General features: G+C 43.0%; 1 protein-coding gene and 1 non-coding gene across 2 annotated transcripts in view; both read left to right on the top strand.

Annotated features, from left to right (window-relative positions):
• LOC126158731 (calcitonin gene-related peptide type 1 receptor-like) overlaps positions 1 to 19,168 on the top strand; it is a gene marked incomplete at its 5' end in the record, with an annotated part of 29,147 nt that extends 9,979 nt beyond the window's left edge. The window contains one exon of the mRNA XM_049916464.1: positions 19,034 to 19,168. Within this exon, the coding sequence (XP_049772421.1) occupies positions 19,034 to 19,168 (135 nt within the window). The remainder of the gene's footprint in view (positions 1 to 19,033) is intronic.
• Trnat-ugu (transfer RNA threonine (anticodon UGU)) lies at positions 18,752 to 18,826 on the top strand. The gene has a single exon. It is a non-coding gene; the product is annotated as a tRNA-Thr (tRNA).
• Positions 19,169 to 22,633: the final 3,465 nt, after the last annotated feature.

The raw sequence follows: 22,633 nt of genomic DNA, 5'->3' as shown, positions 1-22,633 counted from the left end.
GAAGGGCTCAGTGATCTAGCTGGACGTCATCACAGGCATTTCAGACCTTCTAAAATTGCCCAGTTCTACTGTTCGTGATGCGATGATGAAGTGGAATCCCAAAGGAATAGCTACAGCTAAAACAAGGCTAGGTAAATCTCACGTACTAGTGCACAGAGATCATCGAGTATGAGGAGGGTGGTTGTAAAAAATCCAGTAAAGTGCGAGAAGGACTCGCTCACCGTGGATCGCACACAAACTTTTTACTTGTGTGTACAGATAGTTCATCCACCCTGTAAGTCGAGAATCTCGACGATTTTTGCCTGTTGTCGATATCGATACTGGCACGATACACGTTTGTCTACCGGTTCCTGAGGAAAAGGGGTCGTAGCGGACGGACAGTCAGACAATTAGATAAGGAACTACAAAAATATATTTTTTGTGTAATATAATCCCAAATTAACCATTTTCTGATTTTTTCCCTTCTTTACTGTGAAACGTTGCTACCTGACAAATTTCATTATTCTAGTAACGCTGCCGTTGCGGAAACAACGTTCTGTTTTTGTTGGAGGAGTTTTGAACTATACGTTCACGAAGAATGATATTGCCCAACATTGTCGTGGGTGGAGAACAGCCGTAATTGTGATAATGTTAAAGGTAAGCCCGGCCTTGAATGGTTCAACGAGCGGGACTTCACTGCCTATTGCACATCCAGATGTCAGATGTTTTTAATAGGGACATCGGAACAATTTACTCGTATTTCAGTTCTAGTATGCCTTTGGATGTAAGGACTCACAATGCTCGTAAGGCTTATGAGACCAAGTCTATTTTTGTATGGTTTAAGGGTGATGGTGTATGTGCAAAAGTAAAAATTGTAGCTGATTTTTATAATGTATTATAAGAATTGAAATATGGTTTCCTACACGGTTTGATTAGTCTTTTTGCGACTGTCGAAACATGTGACATAAATGGCCATATCTCTTGATTCCATAACTTAGAATCTTAACTTTCATAAACCGCCAAGGTACCGTGGACCGTCGTGTGTGATATAAACCTGAGGCTGATGCATGAACTCGTTCCTGAAGAAAAGGCTTTTCAGAGACGGACAACATAAGTGATCCTGTAAAGGTTCCGTTTTTACGCCATGACAATACACGCAGTCATAAGGCAGCATCTGTGAGACAACACCCTGTGAACAATAACAATCCTGAAATGCACTGGCCTTCTCTATGAAAACCTTTGGTGTGAGTTAGAAGGTCAGCTTCGCTCGTCATCCCAGCGTCCAAGCGCCACTGCCTTCTCTGAAATCGGTTCTTGAGGGAGAATGGGATGCCATTCCTCCACAGTGAAACACCCACGATTAAATTAATAGTGTTATTAGTGTTCTAAAAATGTAACAGCCTAACCTTTACTGTTACTGATTTTAACCGAATGGATAACTGCTAATCGGTTTGACCCCTTCGCGAGCTGTTTCAGTCGTTTGTCGCTGCTCAGTTACGCTGTATTCCAAGGACAGAGACTTTTTATTAAGTCGCGAAACGTTTGCAAAAGTAAAGGTTATATATTCACTTTAAACGCAATTGGAGGCACTCACTTCCACCATTGTACATTTCTAGCCATGTTTAAGCTCAACACAGGTCAAATATGCTGAAACATAGTCACACGTTGTGAAAATCTGCACGTGCTTTCCTTTCACTGCAATCCATTGGCAGGCGCGGTAGACGTGAACGCTTAATATTGGAATTCCATATTTATAATCATTTCTTGGTAAACACTTGCCACTAGCCAGTATAATTCGGTTTGTTGGATGTCAACCCAGGGCGACAGGGACGCACTCTCAGCCGGTACAATATGATTCCTCCGGCTGCACCATTACAGCCGACACATCTTTACTGACTCATCTGCGAGTCACTGATTTACAACAATAGCATTCGGTGGGCGCACTCGGCATTTGACTATCGGTTCTTCGCTTATCCTCGACCTGTACCAGTAAAATATGCTAATCTCTGAGTAAGGAAGCATGGATCCCTTACAACAGACAGACACATCACTGAAAATATCCCCAGCAGAATTCAAGGTGTCATAAAGATGAAGGATAGCCACACCTCATATTAATATCCACAATAGGCGATAAAAAGTTCATTTTGTAAAAAGTACGTTTTACTGAATCCATTTCCAAACAATTTTTCAAGTACCTATTTAAAATGAGAGTGATAAAAACTAATTGCAGTGACCGAGAGATTAGCAATTACTTTTGTGAAATCGGAGTGGTACGTGACGCACGCATTCTCAGGTGGTGGGCAACGGGGTAGCTTACACCTTCTCCCCTAGAAAAAAAAAATAATTTTCACAAGCCGAAATCTATTCGTTCCCTTCCACACAGACCGGTGTATCAGTTGGGTATCAGTCTGAAGAAAGGCGGCGCGTGTATTGCATACTGACTAGTACAGGCTGCAAATGTAGTCAGAATCATTTGTCCTGAAATCTAGAAACTATTTCGCCCTCCACCGCGAAACCTGCCCCAGTTACCTCCACCTCCCCGCCGCGCACCATCACACATCCTGGGTCTGGCTACGCTCTTCGCATGCTCATAGCTATCTAAATTGCGCGAGGAGCAAGTAAAACACGTCATCCATCATCCTAGAAAATGAATTTCAGCTGTTAGTGCGTTGCATAAGGCAGAATAGGCGTCAAGATGTGGCACAACTCACAGTGAAGATCAGTGTTGGGGTAGGCACATGTGATTCATATCATATACACTGCCTGATAAAGAAGTGTAGCACCCAGAACACATGGTCGGATATGAATGTAACTTCGTACACCTACACACCATCGGCGTATATGTAAACCATTAGAAATGTAATTCTTTGTGGCACGTACATGGCCACCGGAATGCATAGGTGTTGGTGTTGTTATCACGACTGGTAGTATGTATAACGGGCGTGAATACCGTCAGATGCTGAGTGATTTCTATGAAGGACACGCAAATGCCTCGTAACCGTCTGAAACACCTGACAGATCTTGAAAGTCGCCTCATTGTCTGTCTCCATTTGGCCAGTTGGTCGAGCTGTGCATTATCTAGATTTGTAGGGCGTTCGGATGTAACAGTGACCCGACTGTGGGCAGCAAGGGAAAGTGAGAGCAGCCATACTCGTCGTCAAGGATCCGCTCAACCACGTCTGACCACTACAAGGGGGGATGGCCTTATTGTCCATGAAACACATTGTAACCGCTTCACATCTGTTGACAGAGGGAATATATAGTCATGGCACATGCTGTGCATCCACTAAAATAATGCGAAACGTCCTTGCTGAAACTGAGAGTTTGGATGTAGTGTCCGTTTGATTTTGGGTCAAAGTGGCTCGGACAAAAATGTTCAACGTAATGCACCTGTGTGTTACCGTACGCCTGATAAACAGTATTATCACTGACTTACTCAACATGTATCATATCTGTGGGCCCCATAAAAAAATAAGTTCAAAAATGGATCAAATGGCTCTGAGCACTATGGGACTTAGCTTCTGAGGTCATCAGTCCCCTAGAACTTAGAACTACTTAAACCTAATTAACCTAAGGACATCAGACACATCCATGCCCGAGGCAGGATTCGAACCTGTGACCGTAGCGGTCGCTTTCTTCCAGACTGAAGCGCCTAGAACCGCTCGGCCACAGCGGTCGGCTGTGTTGTACACACCTACTGCTATGCAATGACTCTCCTGCTTTAATGCCTTGAGTATCACATTTATGTCTTTACAGAAGCCAGAAATCCCGTTTTTTGTGACGCTCCCTACATTCCTTTTCCGGAGAAGGAACCACTAGAGCTGCATTGTTGAACGTAATCCGAGGAACCTGCACCAGAAAAATAAAAACTGCGCAGTTCCGTTCTACGCACGGACTGAGAGTTGCGATCGTAATGGCCTAGTGCAACCGGCACTATTCGCTATGTCCAATAGCCGTCGGGTAACAGCTGCCTGTGGTATCTTGCAACTGCCTTTGCTCTTCTCTTTCCAACAGCTGCCTAAAAACGTTTGTGGAAAGAAAAGCATTCTCTCTGTCTTGCATTCTGTCTCTTTTCGGCTTCATTGCAGAGATCGTACTGGTATTGGAGTCTTTCTGTTGGCCCTCTATAGTAGAGCATCCTTGTGCAGTTGTTCCTCTCTCCTCCGTGAACACCTTTATTGCTTATCTACCTCTTGAGGGATATTCAGACGTCGACGACCGAAACTTTCAAATGTAATCAACTGATTTCATTCAAATATTAATTTGTAGCGTCATTTCATTTCTTTTATGTTTCTGAAAGTTATGGTTCAAATGGCTCTGAGCACCATGGGACTCAACTGCTGTGGTCGTAAGTCCCCTAGAACTTAGAACTACTTAAACCTAACTAACCTAAGGACATCACACACATCCATGCCCGAGGCAGGATTCGAACCTGCGACCGTAGCGGCCGTGCAGTTCTAGACTGTAGCGCCTTTAACCGCTCGGCCACTCCGGCCGGCCTGAAAGTTATGGCGCACCGACTTTTACTATAAATAAATCTCTATGAAGTTTCACTTTTTGTTGGTTAGAGAAGAAGAGAAGGATGAAAAGGGTGAAAATGCATAACTGACACTATATCACTTACATTACTGATAAATTTAAATGCCTCGCACAGCGTTTAGAGAATTGGTCTAAAGTGAAATCTATGCTTAATGGCGATGATATTACAATATTTAGTAACTTGTATTCTTTTTTCTATCTTCTCAGTATTTACGACAACGATATAGGCCACCAGTGCGCGTTACATAGTTGAAATTGTCTGAAATACATAGAATTATCACGCTAAAAGGGAATTTCTAGGACTTGTGCTGATTATTGATTCGACCTGAGCTTAGAGACAAGTGTAACTTTTCGACTGCTGCCTACTCCCCGGTTTCATTCCCAGAAAATGTTTGGAATGGAATAAAATTCTTCGATAAAGGTGACCGAAGACATCCCGTGTAAGAAATAACCCTCAATGCGCCTACGACATTGTGAAGAGAGCCGACGAGCGGATAAAGATGCAGGGCACTCTCTTGCCCTTGGGATGCGAAAACAGCTGATGAGTGCGGAACAGTCAGTAATGATATTCGGCATGAGTATATAAAAGACAGATGATGTGTATTAAAGGAAATGTGGCCTGCAACGCAAAAAAAGTGTCGTGATGACCTCTCGATTGGTAAAAGTTTCCGGGATAGTCCTAAATTCAGATATCTGGAGCGCTAGTTCCAAGGTAAGGACAACCACGAGAAACATACTGAAGAAACAACGAAAAAGTAGGATTCTACGAGATAGAATGCCACAGTCTGAATATGGTAAGGACACTAGAACATCTGAAAAGGGAAATGCAGAGCATCAGTATAGACGTACTAAGGAACTGTGAAGTAAAATGTAAAGAAATAAATAAGGCACGAATTTATATAATGGGAGTAAGATCAGTTATAAATCGGAAGTTAGGGCATAGCGTGAGTTGCTGTGAACAGTTGAGTGATTGGGTTATTCTTGTCAGAATCGAGAACAAACTAACATCAGTAACACTAGTCTAGGTATAAATGCCGACGTCATAAGCAGGAGATTATAAGACAGAGTGTATAAGGGCACTGAACGTTAACTCAATATATAGAGGGAGACGTAAATCTAATAATCGTAGGGGGTTTGGACGATATAACAGGAGAAGAGATATGAGACAGAATTGCTGGAGAATAAGTGTTCGGTGGTAGAAATGAAAGATGAAAAAAGCTACTTAAGTTCTGTAACAAATTTCAGCAAACAGTTTGAGAATAACAAGACAAGGAGATTAAAGAAATGGCAGTTACTTTACATGGGTACGGGCGGATTCAATCTGGTTTACATAATGGTCAGACATAGATTCGAAAATCAGAGTACTGGAGTACTGAGGAATGGTAAAGTGCATTTGAAGCTCTTCAGACTGTCGATAACGCGATACTGTGTACCACAGTTTCAGTTAAATTGAAGAGTAACTGAAATCCGTAAAAAGGGACAATCACAGAAGTTGGAGATACAAATATAGGTATCATGAATTTAAAGGCGGAAAACCGTGGGTAGCAGAAGAAATGATAAATTTAAAAATCAGTAAAATACAGACACACAGCAATACAAGTCACGTAGAACATAAGTATGACGTGCAGGAAAGTTAATGCGAAATAGATGCAGAGAAAACGTGAAGATATCGAAAAGAACTGAGTGTCTAAAGGAAAGACGCAGCTTATAAAAAAGTCAGAATAGCTGCCTGTGAAATTAAAACTAAGGGCGTCAACATTAAAAGTGCGAAAGAAATTCCATTTTTTTCATGCTGAGGAGAAATTAGGAGGGCTAGAAAGATACTGACAAAAGTGGAGCTCTGAGGACAATTCGTGAGTTGGGCCTGGGTAGCTCAGTCAGGAAAAGCATTGCCCATGAAGTCATGGTTCCGGATTCAAGTCCCCGTCCTGTGCAAAGCTTCAGTTGGTTGACTTGGGGAGGGGACCAAACAGCGAGGTCATCGGTCCTATAGGGTGAATGCCCTTTCAAAGGAATCATCCCGACATTTGCCTAAAGCGATTTAGGGAAATAACGGAAAACCTAAATTAGGGTGGCCGGAAGCGGGTTTGAACTGTCGTCCTCCCGAATGCGAGTCCAGTGTGGTAACCACTGCGCCACCTCGCTCGGTGCACGGTTTCGACCTGCCGGGAAGTTTCGTAATAGCGCATTCTCTGATGCAGACTGAAAAATTAATTGTGGAAGTATTATTTTGTTCCTGTGTCTGTTTTCTCCGGTTTGGACACCATGCACCGAACGGTTGAGATGCGCCTTGTATTTATTTCGGTGATGCCAAGTTGCGACATAAACACACTACGTCATTAATATAACTGCTGCTGTAGTATTACTGTCTATGCATAAATGTGTATATTTTTTCACTATTTGTAGTGATGATAAATCTTTCTATGTGTACTTTCTATATGGTAAATTGCTAATTATATTACTGATTAATGCGTAGGAATTGATTGGTAAAAATATATCATTAGGGAAGGATGAGCTGGAGAGAAATCGGTCTGTGTACATGAGGTGGTTAGCGAGCCAGAGTAAAAGGTCAAAGGGCCAGTAGTGAGCGGGCTAACAGAGGGATGGCTACCAAACAGTCGTTAGTCTTTGCACTGTCAACACGGTGGAGTGGGAGCGAGGCCAAATTATCTGCAGGTTCACTGTAAATGAGTTACGGATGGACGCATTGCCATCTTATTCAAGCATGGAATGTTTATACAACGCTCTATGACCTTTGAAAGTGGAGATGCTGTATATCTGTATTACAGCAGTTTGTGTGATAACCGACGCTTTCCCCTTACTAATTGATGCAATCACCGCTGCAGCTCAACGCATCGTCGCCTCCACGTAATTAGGCATAGGAAAACTGAGGGGTTAAAACTGATACCCGTATTTTAATTCCGAATAACCGGTATTTTGGTATTTCATTGATGTCGGTTATAACAGGTGTTTTTTTTATTTTTTGCTAACAACCAAGTAAAAAACCGAAATATCAGTTAACGACAGTAGCAGTACAAACATTTTTCATTTTTAATTAAAACATACACTCCTGGAAATTGAAATAAGAACACCGTGAATTCATTGTCCCAGGAAGGGGAAACTTTATTGACACATTCCTGGGGTCAGATACATCACATGATCACACTGACAGAACCACAGGCACATAGACACAGGCAACAGAGCATGCACAATGTCGGCACTAGTACAGTGTATATCCACCTTTCGCAGCAATGTAGGCTACTATTCTCCCATGGAGACGATCGTAGAGATGCTGGATGTAGTCCTGTGGAACGGCTTGCCATGCCATTTCCACCTGGCGCCTCAGTTGGACCAGCGTTCGTGCTGGACGTGCAGACCGAGTGAGACGACGCTTCATCCAGTCCCAAACATGCTCAATGGGGGACAGATCCGGAGATCTTGCTGGCCAGGGTAGTTGACTTACACCTTCTAGAGCACGTTGGGTGGCACGGGGTACATGCGGACGTGCATTGTCCTGTTGGAACAGCAAGTTCCCTTGCCGGTCTAGGAATGGTAGAACGATGGGTTCGATGACGGTTTGGATGTACCGTGCACTATTCAGTGTCCCCTCGACGATCACCAGTGGTGTACGGCCAGTGTAGGAGATCGCTCCCCACACCATGATGCCGGGTGTTGGCCCTGTGTGCCTCGGTCGTATGCAGTCCTGATTGTGGCGCTCACCTGCACGGCGCCAAACACGCATACGACCATCATTGGCACCAAGGCAGAAGCGACTCTCATCGCTGAAGACGACACGTCTCCATTCGTCCCTCCATTCACGCCTGTCGCGACACCACTGGAGGCGGGCTGCACGATGTTGGGGCGTGAGCGGAAGACGGCCTAACGGTGTGCGGGACCGTAGCCCAGCTTCATGGAGACGGTTGCGAATGGTCCTCGCCGATACCCCAGGAGCAACAGTGTCCCTAATTTGCTGGGAAGTGGCGGTGCGGTCCCCTACGGCACTGCGTAGGATCCTACGGTCTTGGCGTGCATCCGTGCGTCGCTGCGGTCCGGTCCCAGGTCGACGGGCACGTGCACCTTCCGCCGACCACTGGCGACAACATCGATGTACTGTGGAGACCTCACGCCCCACGTGTTGAGCAATTCGGCGGTACGTCCACCCGGCCTCCCGCATGCCCACTATACGCCCTCGCTCAAAGTCCGTCAACTGCACATACGGTTCACGTCCACGCTGTCGCGGCATGCTACCAGTGTTAAAGACTGCGATGGAGCTCCGTATGCCACGGCAAACTGGCTGACACTGACGGCGGCGGTGCACAAATGCTGCGCAGCTAGCGCCATTCGACGGCCAACACCGCGGTTCCTGGTGTGTCCGCCGTGCCGTGCGTGTGATCATTGCTTGTACAGCCCTCTCGCAGTGTCCGGAGCAAGTATGGTGGGTCTGACACACCGGTGTCAATGTGTTCTTTTTTCCATTTCCAGGAGTGTATTTAAAAAATTAGATAATTTTTATTCATAAAACTCGCTTTTGTTTGAAATATTGCGTTATTTTGGAAAATTTTGCCGTTTTAATAATAATGCCAACAGAGACGAGCAACAAACTCGTGACACAAGAATTGGTACTGCATTGCTGAGACAATAACATCCAGGTTGCCGTCTGACACGGCTTGAGGTACGCCTGTACGTTCAGTGTGTGAGACTCACCCCCACTGCTCTATACGGTAGTTTCTCGCTGTCGTCGCCAGACATTCATTATACTGCACAATGACATCAACCCCTGTATGGAAATACTTTTGTGAAGTGAGTGGTAATGAATCACGGTGCTCCATTTGCTTAACAAATTACAAGTCTGACTACGATTTCTATGAAATAATAAAAAAGAAAGGAAATTATGTTAACAGTAATCAATTAAAAACTTAACAATTTATTCATGTTATACAAAAAAATAGAATGTAGCGGATCTGCCGCCTGTGTCTACATAATATGCCTTCATCTGCGAGTAGCCCTTGAAAACCGATAAATCAGTACGAAAAATAGAGTTTTTCTAATTCAATTTTCACCATTTAGCACTAACTGTTCGTAATGCCCGGATAGTGTATGATCTCTGATTATAACGTTGTTTTTAACACAGTTTCAAAAATTAAAATCAATAGGAGAATACTGTTGGTTTTTTGTAGTGTTCGAACACTTAACAGTTTTCAAGAAAAGCAGCGAGCTGTGGACGGATTAAATTTTCTTTTACACACATCAAAAAAGTTTTGCATCACCTCGGTTCGGAGAGTTCCTGATCCTGTATAGAAAATTGAAATAGAGATCAACATAAACATCATTTCCGCCCTTTTTATTGTTCATGAAAACCACACATTGCATGTTGTACCACCATACAGTGAGACATTCACAGGTGGTGGTCAAGATTGCTGTACACACCGGTACCACTAATACCTAGTAGCAAGTCCTCTTGCACTGATGCATCCCTGTATTCGTCGTGGCATACTATCCACAAGTTCATCAAGGCACTGTTGGTCCAGACTGTCCCACTCCTCAACGACGATTCGGCGTAGATCCCCCAGAGTGGGGATTGGGTCACGTCGTCCGTAAACAGCCCTTTTCATTCTATCCCAGGCATGTTCGATAGGGTTCATGTTTGGAGAACATGCTGGACACTCTAGTCAAGCGATGTCGTTGTCCTGAACGACGTCATTCACAAGATGTGCACGATGGGGGCGCGAATTCTCGTCCATGAAGCCGACTGCCTCGCCAATATGCTGCCGATATGATTGCACTATCGGTCGGAGGATGGCATTCACGTACCGTACAGCCGTTACGGCGCCTTCCACGGCCACCAGCGGCGTATGTTGGCCCCACATAATGCCAACCCAAAACAGCAGAGGACCTCCACCTCGCTGCACGGATACCTCCAAACACGTCTCCCACAGTTGTCTGGTTGAAGGCATATGCGACACTCATCGGTGAAAAGAACGTGATGCCAATCCTGAGCGGTCCATTCAGCATGTTGTTGGGCCCATCTGTACCGCGCTGCATGGTGTCGTGGTTGCAAAAGTGGGTGTCGCTATGAAAATCATAACTTCGTTAACAGGAATCATTTTCCAGAAGATTTGACTGTTCTTTTCAGACATTGTCTTACATCAAGTCAGTTCCAGTGGGATAATGAATTTATGAACAACTTGATGGAGTAGCAATGGGTAATCCATTAGGCCCTGCGATTGCCAATCTTTATATGGAGAAATGTGAACAATCAACCCTAGACAAAGCTAATAACAAACCATCTCGTTGGTATCGATATGTATATGACACATTTGTGGTTTGGTCCCATGGCAGAAAGGCCTTTGACGATTTCTTTGATTATCTAAATAAAATTCACCCAAAAATACAGTTTACCATGGAAATAGAAAAGGAAAACAGAATATCTTTCTTGGATGTCTTAGTTATGAGACGGCCCGATAGAAGCTTGGAATATAAAGTTTTTCTGAAGGCAACACATACGGACAGATATTTACATAAAAATTCTAATCATCATCCTCTACAAAAAAGAGGTGTCATAAAAAGTCTTGTCGATCGAGCGGAACGGATATGTACACCTGAACATTTGGATGCTGAAGTGAAACATCTGAAGCAGGCTTTTGAAAAAAAACGGCTACTCAAGAAAAGAGATAAATAGAATTTTGCGTCCAAGGAAAAGAAACCCAAAAGATAAGAATGAACCACAACGACAGAAAAATACAGTAGTTCTCCCTTTTATTAAAAAAGTAACAGATCGGATCGGTAAAATTTTACGAAAACATGACATAAAACCGATCTTTAAACCAACAAAGAAAATAAGTCAAGTACTACGATCTGTGAAGGATAAACTCCCTCCCCTGTCGACATGTGGTGTGTATAAAATTCCATGTACCTGTGGTAAAGTTTACTTTGGTACTACCAAAAGAAACGTAAACACGCGACTGAAAGAGCATAAAAGCCTTTGTCGACTTGGAAAAATAGAAAAGTCAGCTGTAGCGGAACATGCTCTTCAACCAGGCAACCACCAAGTGAAGTTTTCGGATACCGAAGTTTTATCTACAACGTTAAATTACTATCCACGACTTTATAGAGAAGCTATCGAAATTTATAAACATCACGATAATTTTAATAGGAAAGAGGAGGCTATGAAACTTTGCGATATATGGATAGTGGCTCTACAAAATTGCTAACAATTTTTATCTTTGACAAGGTGGTAATCGATAGTCAACCTTATCTTTGCTATGGATTATCGCTGCTCATCACGTGTCACCTGAACCACGCCCCCCTTTCTCACAATATATAAGTCGCTCTCAGACACCCGACCAGTCAGTCGGCAAGACTCAGCGGAGCAGCGCATCTGAGGAAGTCCAGCGCAGTCCTGGACGAAACGTAAGGAGCAGAAAAGTTCTTGGACCACGACCTCACATCCCGAAAAGTTTATCAACAGCCATGTCACCCGGTCGTGAAAGCCTTCATTCTACAATTATTGACCTTAGTCATATAACCAGCACTAGGATCCTTTTTCTCCTTATTCCTGAAGTTATCTAAGTGTCCATAATGTAAAATCTAATCACAAAAAGACTATCTGATTTTGTTAATAATAGCAACTTTGGTTCATGGTGTGGGTTCCTGTAGTCATGTCCTAGTTCATGAACCACGGGCAACGTATGAGTGGCCAAGTAAGTGGTCCCGACAGTCGGGATACCAGTTACTTTGGAATAAGGCTGGGCATCTCAGACATATTCTGAGTCGTGGTCACCTTTGTGCTCATACGGCAAAGACTACCAAATCCACCGGTTAGTCCCTCAGCCGTTAGGGGTAAAACTCAGTGGGACTCGGGGCAAGTAAGGCTAGCAACCTGCTTCCCTGGTACTTTAAATATGATGCTGGCAACAATCAGAGCAAAATGCCTCGGGCCTTTGGAGGTGATGAAGTCCCACCTCTAACTGACAAACCAGAGACTCCTAAGATACGACTTCGCAAACAAATGGTAATGAGATGGGGAGCTATTAATATCAATGGGGGCTACTCTGGGAAGAAGGTAGAGCTGGAAGAGGCTGCAAGTAAGATGGGGCTGGACGTTTTAGCTGTTAGTGACATTCGGGTAAGGGGTGAGAAAGAAAAGGAAGTGGGAGAATACAAGGTCTACCTGTCAGGAGTCAAAGCAGGAATAGCACAATGGGGTGTAGGGCTTTACATCAGGAAAGAAATGGAACCCAGCGTAGTTGCAATAAGGTATGTAAACGAACGACTGATGTGGATAGATTTGACAGTGTCTATCAAGAAAATTAGGATTGTGTCAGTATATTCGCATTGTGAAGGGACAGATCAAGATAAGATGGATAGTTTTTATGAGGCACTCAGTGATGTAGTTGTTAGAGTAAAGGACAAGGACAGTGTTCTGCTCATGGGTGATTTTAATGCCAGGATTGGAAATCGAACAGAAGGGTATGAAAAGGTTATGGGTAAATTTGGAGAGGATATGGAGGCCAACAGGAACGGGAAACAACTCTTGGATTTCTGTGCCAGTATGTGCTTAGTAATCACAAACTCCTGTTTTAAACATAAGAACATTCATCGGTATACTTGGGAAGGCAGGGGAACCAGATCTGTCATTGACTATATAATAACAGATCAGGAATTCAGGAAGGCTGTGAGGGACACACGTGTATTCAGGGGATTCTTTGATGACACTGATCATTATTTAATCTGCAGTTAAATTGGGATTGTGAGGCCGAAAGTGCAGGAGGTCAGGTCCATATGTAGGAGGATAAGAGTGGAGAAACTTCAGGATAAGGAAATCAGGCACAAGTACATAACAGTGATCTCAGAAAGGTACCAGTTAGTTGAATGTAGTCAATTACAGTCATTGGAAAAGGAATGGACAAGATACAGGGACACAGTACTAGAAATGGCTAAAGAATGTCTTGGAACAGTAGTGTGTAAAGGTAGGATGAAGCAAACAGCTTGGTGGAATGACACAGTCAAGGCAGCCTGTAAAAGGAAAAAGAAGGCGTATCAAAATGGCTACATACTAGAACTCAGGTAGATAGAGAAAGTTATGTTGAAGAAAGAAACAAAGCCAAACAGATAATTGCAGCATCCAAGAAGAAATCATGGGAAGACTTTGGAAACAGGTTGGAGAGTTTGGGTCAAGCTGCTGGAAAACCATTTTGGAGTGTAATTAGCAATCTTCGAAAGGCTGTTAAGAAGGAAATGACAAGTATTTTGGACAGATCAGGTAAACTGCTGGTGAATCCTGTGGATTCCTTGGGCAGATTGAGGGAATATTTTGAAGAGTTGCTCAATGTAGGTGAAAATACGATCAGTAATGTTTCAGATTTCGAGGTACAATGGGATAGGAATGATGATGGAAATATGATCACGTTTGAGTAAGTGGAGAAAATGGTCAATAGATTGCAGTGCAATAAAGCGGCTGGGGTGGATGAAATTAAGTCGGCACTCATCAAATACAGTGGAATGTCAGGTCTTAAATGGCTACACAGGATAATTGAAATGGCCTGGGAGTCGGGACAGGTTCCATCAGACTGGACAAAAGCAGTAATCACACCAATCTTTAAACATGGAAACAGAAAAGATTGTAACAACTACAGAGGTATCACTTTAATGAGCGTTGTGGGTAAAATTTTCTCATGTATTGTTGAACGTAAAGTGCGAGTACTAGTTGAGAACCAATTGGATGAAAATCAGTGTGGGTTTAGGCCTCTTAGAGGTTGTCAGGACCAGATCTTTAGCTTACGGCAAGTAATGGAGAAGTGTTATGAGTGGAAGAGGGAATTTTATCTATGCTTTATATATCTAGAAAAGGCATATGACCGGGTTCCTAGGAGGAAGTTATTGTCTGTTCTACGAGATTATGGAATAGGAGGCAAACTTTTGCAAGTAATTAAAGATCTTTACATAGATAGTGAGGCAGCAGTTAGAGTTGACGGTAAATTGAGTTCATGGTTCAGAGTAGTTTCAGGGGTAAGACAAGGCTGCAACCTGTCTCCACTGTTGTTCATATTATTTATGGATCATATGTTGAAAACAGTAGACTGGCTGGGTGAGATTAAGATATGTGAACACAAAATAAGCAGTCTTGCATATGCGGATGACTTAGTTGTGATGGCAGATTCGATTGAAAGTTTGCAAAGTAATATTTCAGACCTAGATCAGAAATGTAAGGACTATGGTATGAAGATTAGCATCCCCAAAACGAAAGTAATGTCAGTGGGAAAGAGATATAAACGGATTGCGTGCCAAATAGGAAGAACAAAGTTAGAACAGGTGGACGGTTTCAAGTACTTAGGATGCATATTCTCACAGGATGGCAACATAGTGAAAGAACTGGAAGCGAGGTGTAGCAAAGCTAATGCAGTGAGCGCTCAGCTACGAGCTACTCTCTTCTGCAAGAAGGAAGTCAGTACCAAGACTAAGTTATCTGTGCACCGTCCAGTCTTTCGACCAACTTTGTTGTATGGGAGCGAAAGCTCGGTGGATTCAGGTTTATCAACAAGGTTGAGGTTACGGATATGAAAGTAGCTAGGATGATTGCAGGTACTAGTAGATGGGAACAATGGCAGGAGGGTGTCCACAATGAGGAAATCAAAGAAAAACTGGGAATGAACTCTATAGATGTAGCAGTCAGGGTGAACAGGCTTAGATGGTGGGGTCATGTTACACGCATGGGAGAAGTAAGGTTACCCAAGAGACTCATGGGTTCAGCAGTAGAGGGTAGGAGGAGTCGGGGCAGACCAAGGAGAACGTACCTGGATTCGGTTAAGAATGATTTTGAAGTAATAGGCTTAACATCAGAAGAGGCATCAATGTTAGCACTGAATAGGGTATCATGGAGGAATTTTATAAGGGGGACTATGCTCTAGACTGAACGCTGAAAGGCATACTCAGTCTTAAATGATGATGATGATGATGATGATAGCAACTGAAGTGATTTAAAAATTAGTAAAAGCACTCTTCACGTTAAACAAAGATTGTCTTTCTTAAATTGCATAATACGAACTGTAAATTTATTAATTGAACAAAAACTAACTTGTTATTTCATTATGTTCAGAAATCATTCTTGAATGCGCAGTTGATACAAAGGTTGAACTTCTTGTAACACATTGCTGCTTTAAGACCATTCTAAACCAATGCTATCATGTGTTATCCTATTGACATGGCCCCCATGTTATAGAAGTAGGTAAACTTCTTTCTTGATTACATATCGTCAGAGAGACATAGTTTCAGAGTTAAGCGGTCCAGTAAACCATGTTTTTTGATGGAGAGGTTTGCTGGTATGTTAATACCTCATTGTAGTGAGCCATACACAAGCGATTGTTAGTGACTGATTTGGCGAACTGCTCTCAATCCTAGAAGGTTCCATTTCATCTAATAAATCACCGAAACCTAACAATTGTTAACTCTTATTTCAAATTTAAATGTCCGAATTGGATTGGTGACGTAATTTTACCTCGTTACAAATAATTACAACTCCTAAGTAAATCTATTTTCAGTTACTGCCTTCTAATCTATAGGCCTATTCCCCTGTACAAAATAACGTGTTTTGTAAAAGAAAATAACTGGCCGATTGGTTAAAATCGTTTAGTTTCACGATAAGGGTCACAAATACTGTAAAAGAGAGTCGCCAACTTACTCCTATTATAAGAGATATTATAAAGTGTTGTACTTACTGTTGCTGTTGTAGCCTTCAGTGCGAAGACAAGTTTGATTCAGTTACTGCAACCTACATCCATTTGAATCTATTTATGCAGTCAGATCTTGGTCTCTTTCCACATTCTCTTCACCCCATGCTTTATCAAAATGTACCATGAATCTCATTTCTCCTCAGTTAGATTCAGTACAACCTCATTAGTTATTCGATCTACCACTTTAATCTTCAGCATTCGTGACATCAAATTTCAAACGATTGCGTTTTCTTATTTTCTACACTGCTTATCATCATTTCACTTCCATACAATGGTACACTCAAAACGAATACCTTCAAGAAAGACTTCCTAACACTTAAATTTACATTCTACGTTAACAAATTTCTGTTTTTTGTAAACCCTGTTCTTGCTAATGTCAGTCTACTTTTTCGTCCCTTCTGCTTCGGCCATCGTCAGTTATTTTGTAACTCATCTCCTATTCTGCTGCTGTTAGTGTCTCATTTCTGGATTAATTCCCTCAGGATTGCCAAATTTATTAGACTAACTTCCATTACCAATATTTTACTTTTGTTGATGTTCATCTAATTATCTCTTTTTAACGCAATATCTAGTCCGTTAAACTGATCTTTCAAGTCCCTTGCCGTTTCTGACAGAATTATAGTGCCATCGGCAAACCTCATAGTTTTTATTTCTTCCCTTTCTAAATTTCAGGTTTCATTTCAGTAGTAAGTTCGTTGTTTTGTGAGGCAGCCCTCAAGTTCGTGATGTCTTCTGGAGTCACCACGTAACGACGTACAGCACGTCATCTGCAGATGATATCAGTCTGCTTATGTCGGCGCTGTCTGTAACATCTGTAATATGGACTCCAATGAAGCATTTGAAAACTCTGGTCCACACGTTGATCCCTGCGTACAGCCATTTGTTATTGTCTTCGTTTTTTTCTGTCCCGGGTATATTAAAAAAGAATATCACCCGTGGCAATAATCTCTCAGGCACTTGTACAGCGCTTCTGGCCACTCAAACTTCATAAGACGACCAAAGAAAGACGGCCACTATAGGTTATCGAAAGCGACAGCAATATCGATCATCGTCGTTACAGCGGACGTACAATGAGTATATGTCGCTAGCGAAATCGCCTTATAGTCATTTCCACAAGAAAGTGTACGCCGTTATCTATATGAAGTAAAAGAGACCTTTACAAATATATGTTTATATGTAGATATACTGTATGTTATTACTAATTGCACATCTACATAATAATTAATCCAATCGCCACCATTATCGATTACAGTTGGGCTCTTTTTTGGCATGCTTTTCACGAGATTTTCTGCCTATTCCCTCGGTAACGATCTGCATATCGTCCTAATTTTATATGTCAGCTGCTTCTAAGTATATATTGGCTTCCCTCTAAGCTTCATCTTAATATAAGACCAAACATATTCAATCGGATTTGCATTCGGAAAGATTGCAGGACATTCCATCGTGGACACCTCATTGTCTTGTTTCCGCGGTTTATACAGACGGCTGCGATGTTTCTGATCATTATCCTCTTGAAGCACCACTTTGCCTCGTTTGAAACAAATATCTGCATAATGGATCTCGGAAGGCATTTTGATAAATATTGTACATTTTTTCAGCGTTTAAATTGGCTGTAAATGAGTGCAAATAGCCAAAACTCCGTTTGGATAAACATCCCAAAAAAAAAGGTTCAAATGGCTCTAAGCATTATGGGACTTACCATCTGAGGTCATCAGTCCCCTAGACTTAGAACTACTTAAACCTAACTAACCTAAGGACACCACGCATCCATGCCCGAGGCAGGATTCGAACCTGCGACCCTAGCACCAGCACGGTCCCGGACTGAAGCGCCTAGAACCGCTCGGCCACACCAGCCGGCAAACATCCCCAAACATGCACTTTTAACGGGTGCTTGACAGTCCGTTGGAGCAAATTTTCACGCTTCGTAAGAAAAAGGAGACCAAGCCCAAAAATGGTGAGTTACCAGGAACATTGCTCGTGACGCTTTAGGTATTTTGCACTGATTGTAAAATGCAAGCAACAGAACAAAACATTTAACTCTCACGCTGTTTATCTACACACTGTGCAAAATCGCATTGAGTACAGATTCGAGAGATGTCACTGCGGACGTTACATTTAAAATTATGGCGTACGCTTTCTTGTGGAACTGATTGTATTAACTGTGTCTTCAGTTGACTTGGCACTTCTAAATCCCCACTGCTGAGGGCTCATACCGTATAGCAGTCTATGATCTCGTAATCTCTTGCATAAGACATGTCCGAAAGAACAGACACAATATCCATATAAGCATATAGTTCTGGCAACAGCGGCCATGACCTTCTTTTTCTGTGCAGATGCACACATATTCCCCGAACTCTTACGGGACTTGGTAAGAATGTCTTCCACGAGTAATGAGTGTGTTGAGGTGGGACACTACGAATGAAGTGTGTGGACATACAAGGTGAGAATGTGGGTCTCACGGGAGGCGTGCGCGAGATAGTCCCTGCAGTCGCGCTGTCCTCTGTGCCCTCGGTGGCTCAGATGGATAGAGCGTCTGCCATGTAAGCAGGAGATCCCGGATTCGAGTCCCGGTCGGGGCAGACATTTTCACCTTTCCCCGTTGATATTTATCAATTAATATAATTCTAATTTCTTGCATAATACTTTCTCTGCAAGGGAACTCAGTTATTCGTCGGTAATGCCGTCTGCTGCATGTGTCGCATTTTCTCGTGTCGTCAATCGATGACGGATCGACAGGTCGGCGGACCGTTCAATACTGTCCTGTTTGTGTTTGTGTGCTGTCGCAGGGCCTGTGCGTGTCGTGCCTGTTCTGCTTCGCGAACGTGGACGTGCACGGCGCGTTGCGTCCACTGCTGTGCCGGCTGTGGGGGCGGCAGCGAGCAGCCTCGATGCACACGCAGAGCCGCGACGTCTGCGTCTGACGCCGCCGGCCAGCGCGCCGACACCGCATCTGACGCCAGGCCGGGGGCGGCGCCGGTGGCGGGGGCGGCGCCAGCAGCGGCCGCTGCCGCAGCCTCCGCTCTCCGGAGCCGCCGCCGCCTCCGCCTCTGTTGCGCCACGCCGTCAGCGTCGTCTGACGCCGAGGCGCCTGCCTGGAACGTAGCAAACAGACATTCTTGTAGCTCGACAGGGGCTTCTGGTGCGCTGGCAAGTGACTGCGTCTTGTGATTCCTTAGGACAGACAATAAACTTCTCTGACAGTGCATTGTCATCGTTCCCGCTTATGTAACGTTAGGAATATATAGACAGGTAGCTGATCAAGATGAATTTCGCTACAACTTGAAACTGTTTGTTTTCACAGGCTTATGTTCTTCGCTTGTGCTGCTGTTCGGCTGAGACACGTGTGAGCGTCTCAGGAACCATCTCAGAGTTTCAACTTTACAGGCGCTCTGTTTCTTTTGCAAACAACCGAGACGTTATGAAACTGTTGCACTGCTTGCGGATCGCGTCTGAAATGGATCATCTTACGATTTCTGTTCACTCACTCTCAAATCGTATTGCACTTTCCCACCAAGACCTCAAGACAATTTACGAAAGTCTTAGACAGTCTAGCTATTGTGTACGTCCAGTATTCTCAAATCAGGGGCCGCGACCGCAGCGGAATCGCGTCAGTCTTCAGCAATCAGTTAATCATCCGGAAGAAACTAGTTTTAGGAATGTTTTAGTCTTCCAACGGCTGTAAAAAAGAACGACCTCTGAAACGGTGCTCGGAGTTAAAAACTAATATAATCCTCTTTTTGTATCAGTTAGATTGTGAATATTTCAATTTCTGACACTATCCAATTTGACTTTTCAAATTATGCTATCTGACATTTATACGAGGTGATTCAGCTGCCCCTACCGATGTCGTTTTATGCAACCCGCAATGTTATATCTGGCCTTCAAAACCACACTAGAGATAGTCGTACTCTCTCGCTAGCTACACGCAAACTGTTTATCATACAGAAAAATTAACAGAAACTTTTTGTAAGGACTTTTATATAGTTAAATTTTGTACTGGGTCACGTTTTCTCTAGAGGCCGTAGTATTCGAGTTATCCGAGAAAAACCTACAAAAGTAAGCTTCAAACGCATCCCCACTCCCACACTCAGACTTCATCAGTTACGATATCTAGTATGTAGTTCATGGCACTCTCTCCTACCACTGTACAAAATATTGTTGTTTCGCTATCAACTTAGTCGAGTCACTTACAAATTGTAAAACTGACTTCAATTATTATTGGTTCCTCCGTCTTAAGGTTGCTGCAATTAAGTAAAGAGAATTTTACACCAGATGTTTTTCGCTTTTGTTTACAAAGCATCTTCTGTGGTAATTGGTGTTTCTGCCTCTTGTTTACATATTTACCAAACCATAGCTTCTTCCCTCGTAGTTAGCAGAGGCTGATGACGAAAGAAACTTCGCTACACATATACACTGGGCAGTTTTTGCCCTTTTGCACTTTTTCTTACGCTGCATTTGGGTTATTTCTACTTACCCTTACTTTTGAAAATAGGACTGAAGTCACGTGTGTTCCCACTCCTGGTGTGTCAGGATCTGCCTTTCTGGATTAGGACTCATTACATTCTTCCTGAAGTCTGAGGGTATTTCGGCTGTCTAGTAAGTCCTGCATGCTGTCAAGGCCAGCTCTCCGAAAGAACTCAGTAACGCGTAGGGAATGTCGTCTACTCCATGGTCCTTGTTTCGGCTTAGATGTTTCAGTGCTCTATCAAATTCCTCTCGTAATTTCTTATCTCCCAACTTCATTTACTCTCTCTTCTCTATGTAATACTGTCTCTGAGTCAACTTTCCTTGTAAAAAGATCATCTATATATTCCTGCCACTTCAGCATTCCCTTCTTTACTTAGAACAGGATTGCCATCATTTGATGCATAAACAAAACATAACGTAAGCAGTCACTATTTTTTTATTTACTATCTTTTTCGGAGGCTTTGCTCTATCTACAGACGGCAACTCCAGTATTTACCTCTGCTGCAATACTTCTGCGAAACCAGCAATGTCTGCATATCTGCAATCCAGTGTATCTTCCATGTGTACTTCCTTCAAGTACGCTGCATTAGAGTTCGTAAACAGCGAATGTGTTAAATTCAAATGCAAAGCTCTTGAGAAAAGCACAGAATGAAGATGGCCTGTACTATAGATATTCGGATATCGCTGGTTTCCGGAAGCAACCCACCCTAAGTGAAGAATTGAACTTCCACCTGATTATGGCGCAAACGCTCCGAAACACGTCGTAAACAAAGAACTTAATATGTTTTGACTGGTTAGATTGTATTTAAATTTTGACTTTAAAGAGTCACAGGAACAGCCTACCAAACATGTGTGTATAAATATCTTTTGGTTTCTTTGAAAAGTAATTTTCAGGAGTTTTTCTATCAGAACCAAAAAATAATCAGATTGACTTCAGAATCCTTTTCTCATTTCAATGGAACACGTAAAATACATGTAACTAAAATCAAAAAATTTGCAGAACTGTTCTGAGACTCAGAACACAAACTTGAACCTTCAACAAAAACTTTGAAGAATTTTTAGATTAGTGATAAGTAATTGTAGGATTTAGCCGTGTCAGTTCTTCTGCCATATAGGACCAGTCATCGGTGTCATCGTGTAGAAACTAGTATACCGCCTGTTTTATACGCTGCTAATATAGTAATTACATTTCTATCAGTAAGTGAAGGTTGTTAAGAAATGTCCTTTTGAAAAAGACATCGCCAATGAAAACGCCCTCGTCTAGGTAATGACAAATGGCGTCTTGCGAACTGAAGTACGATAGCGAACCAATGAAGATACCTACAGGTGGAACTGTACGCTGAACAACAAATCTCAGCACGCCAAAAGGTGGGAAAGTGTTGATGCCTGGTGTGACTCACTCCATGCGTTACTGGGTAGGGTCAGCTACTTTTTCCAGAAATCTCCCAGTCCAGACATCGATTCTTTTCAACCAAATAAAAGCGATCCCAATTCTGCCATTTCTCTACCATTCTATAGTAATATATCTAAAACCAGAGTATTTTACACCAATTTACAGCTGGCACACTCTTGTGTAAGTAAAAAAAATAGTAGGCGTAGTTCACCAGACTGTAGGTATTTGTTTATATCAAAGAGTAAAACGAAAAACTCGCTTAACATGTACTGTAATACCCCTACGTACTTCGTAGCGAGCTAGCGTCAACAATCGAAATGAGCGTATGGCATCGTTGGCCGGGCGGCCCCACCCGGGGAAGTTCGACCGCCACATTGGGCGACCTGCGCGCCGGTGATGAGATGACAATGAGGACAACACAACACCCAATTCCCGAGCGGAGAAAATCTCCAGCCCGGCAGGGAATCGAACCCGGGCCGGCTTGCGTGGGAGGCGAGCACGTTACCACCCAGCTAAGTAGGCGCAC

Source organism: Schistocerca cancellata, chromosome 2 (genome assembly GCF_023864275.1).
Source record: "Schistocerca cancellata isolate TAMUIC-IGC-003103 chromosome 2, iqSchCanc2.1, whole genome shotgun sequence".
Taxonomy (NCBI): Eukaryota; Metazoa; Arthropoda; class Insecta; order Orthoptera; family Acrididae; genus Schistocerca; species Schistocerca cancellata.
The sequence above is the reverse complement of the archived record's forward strand: the minus strand, read 5'-3'. Positions and strand labels throughout refer to the sequence as shown.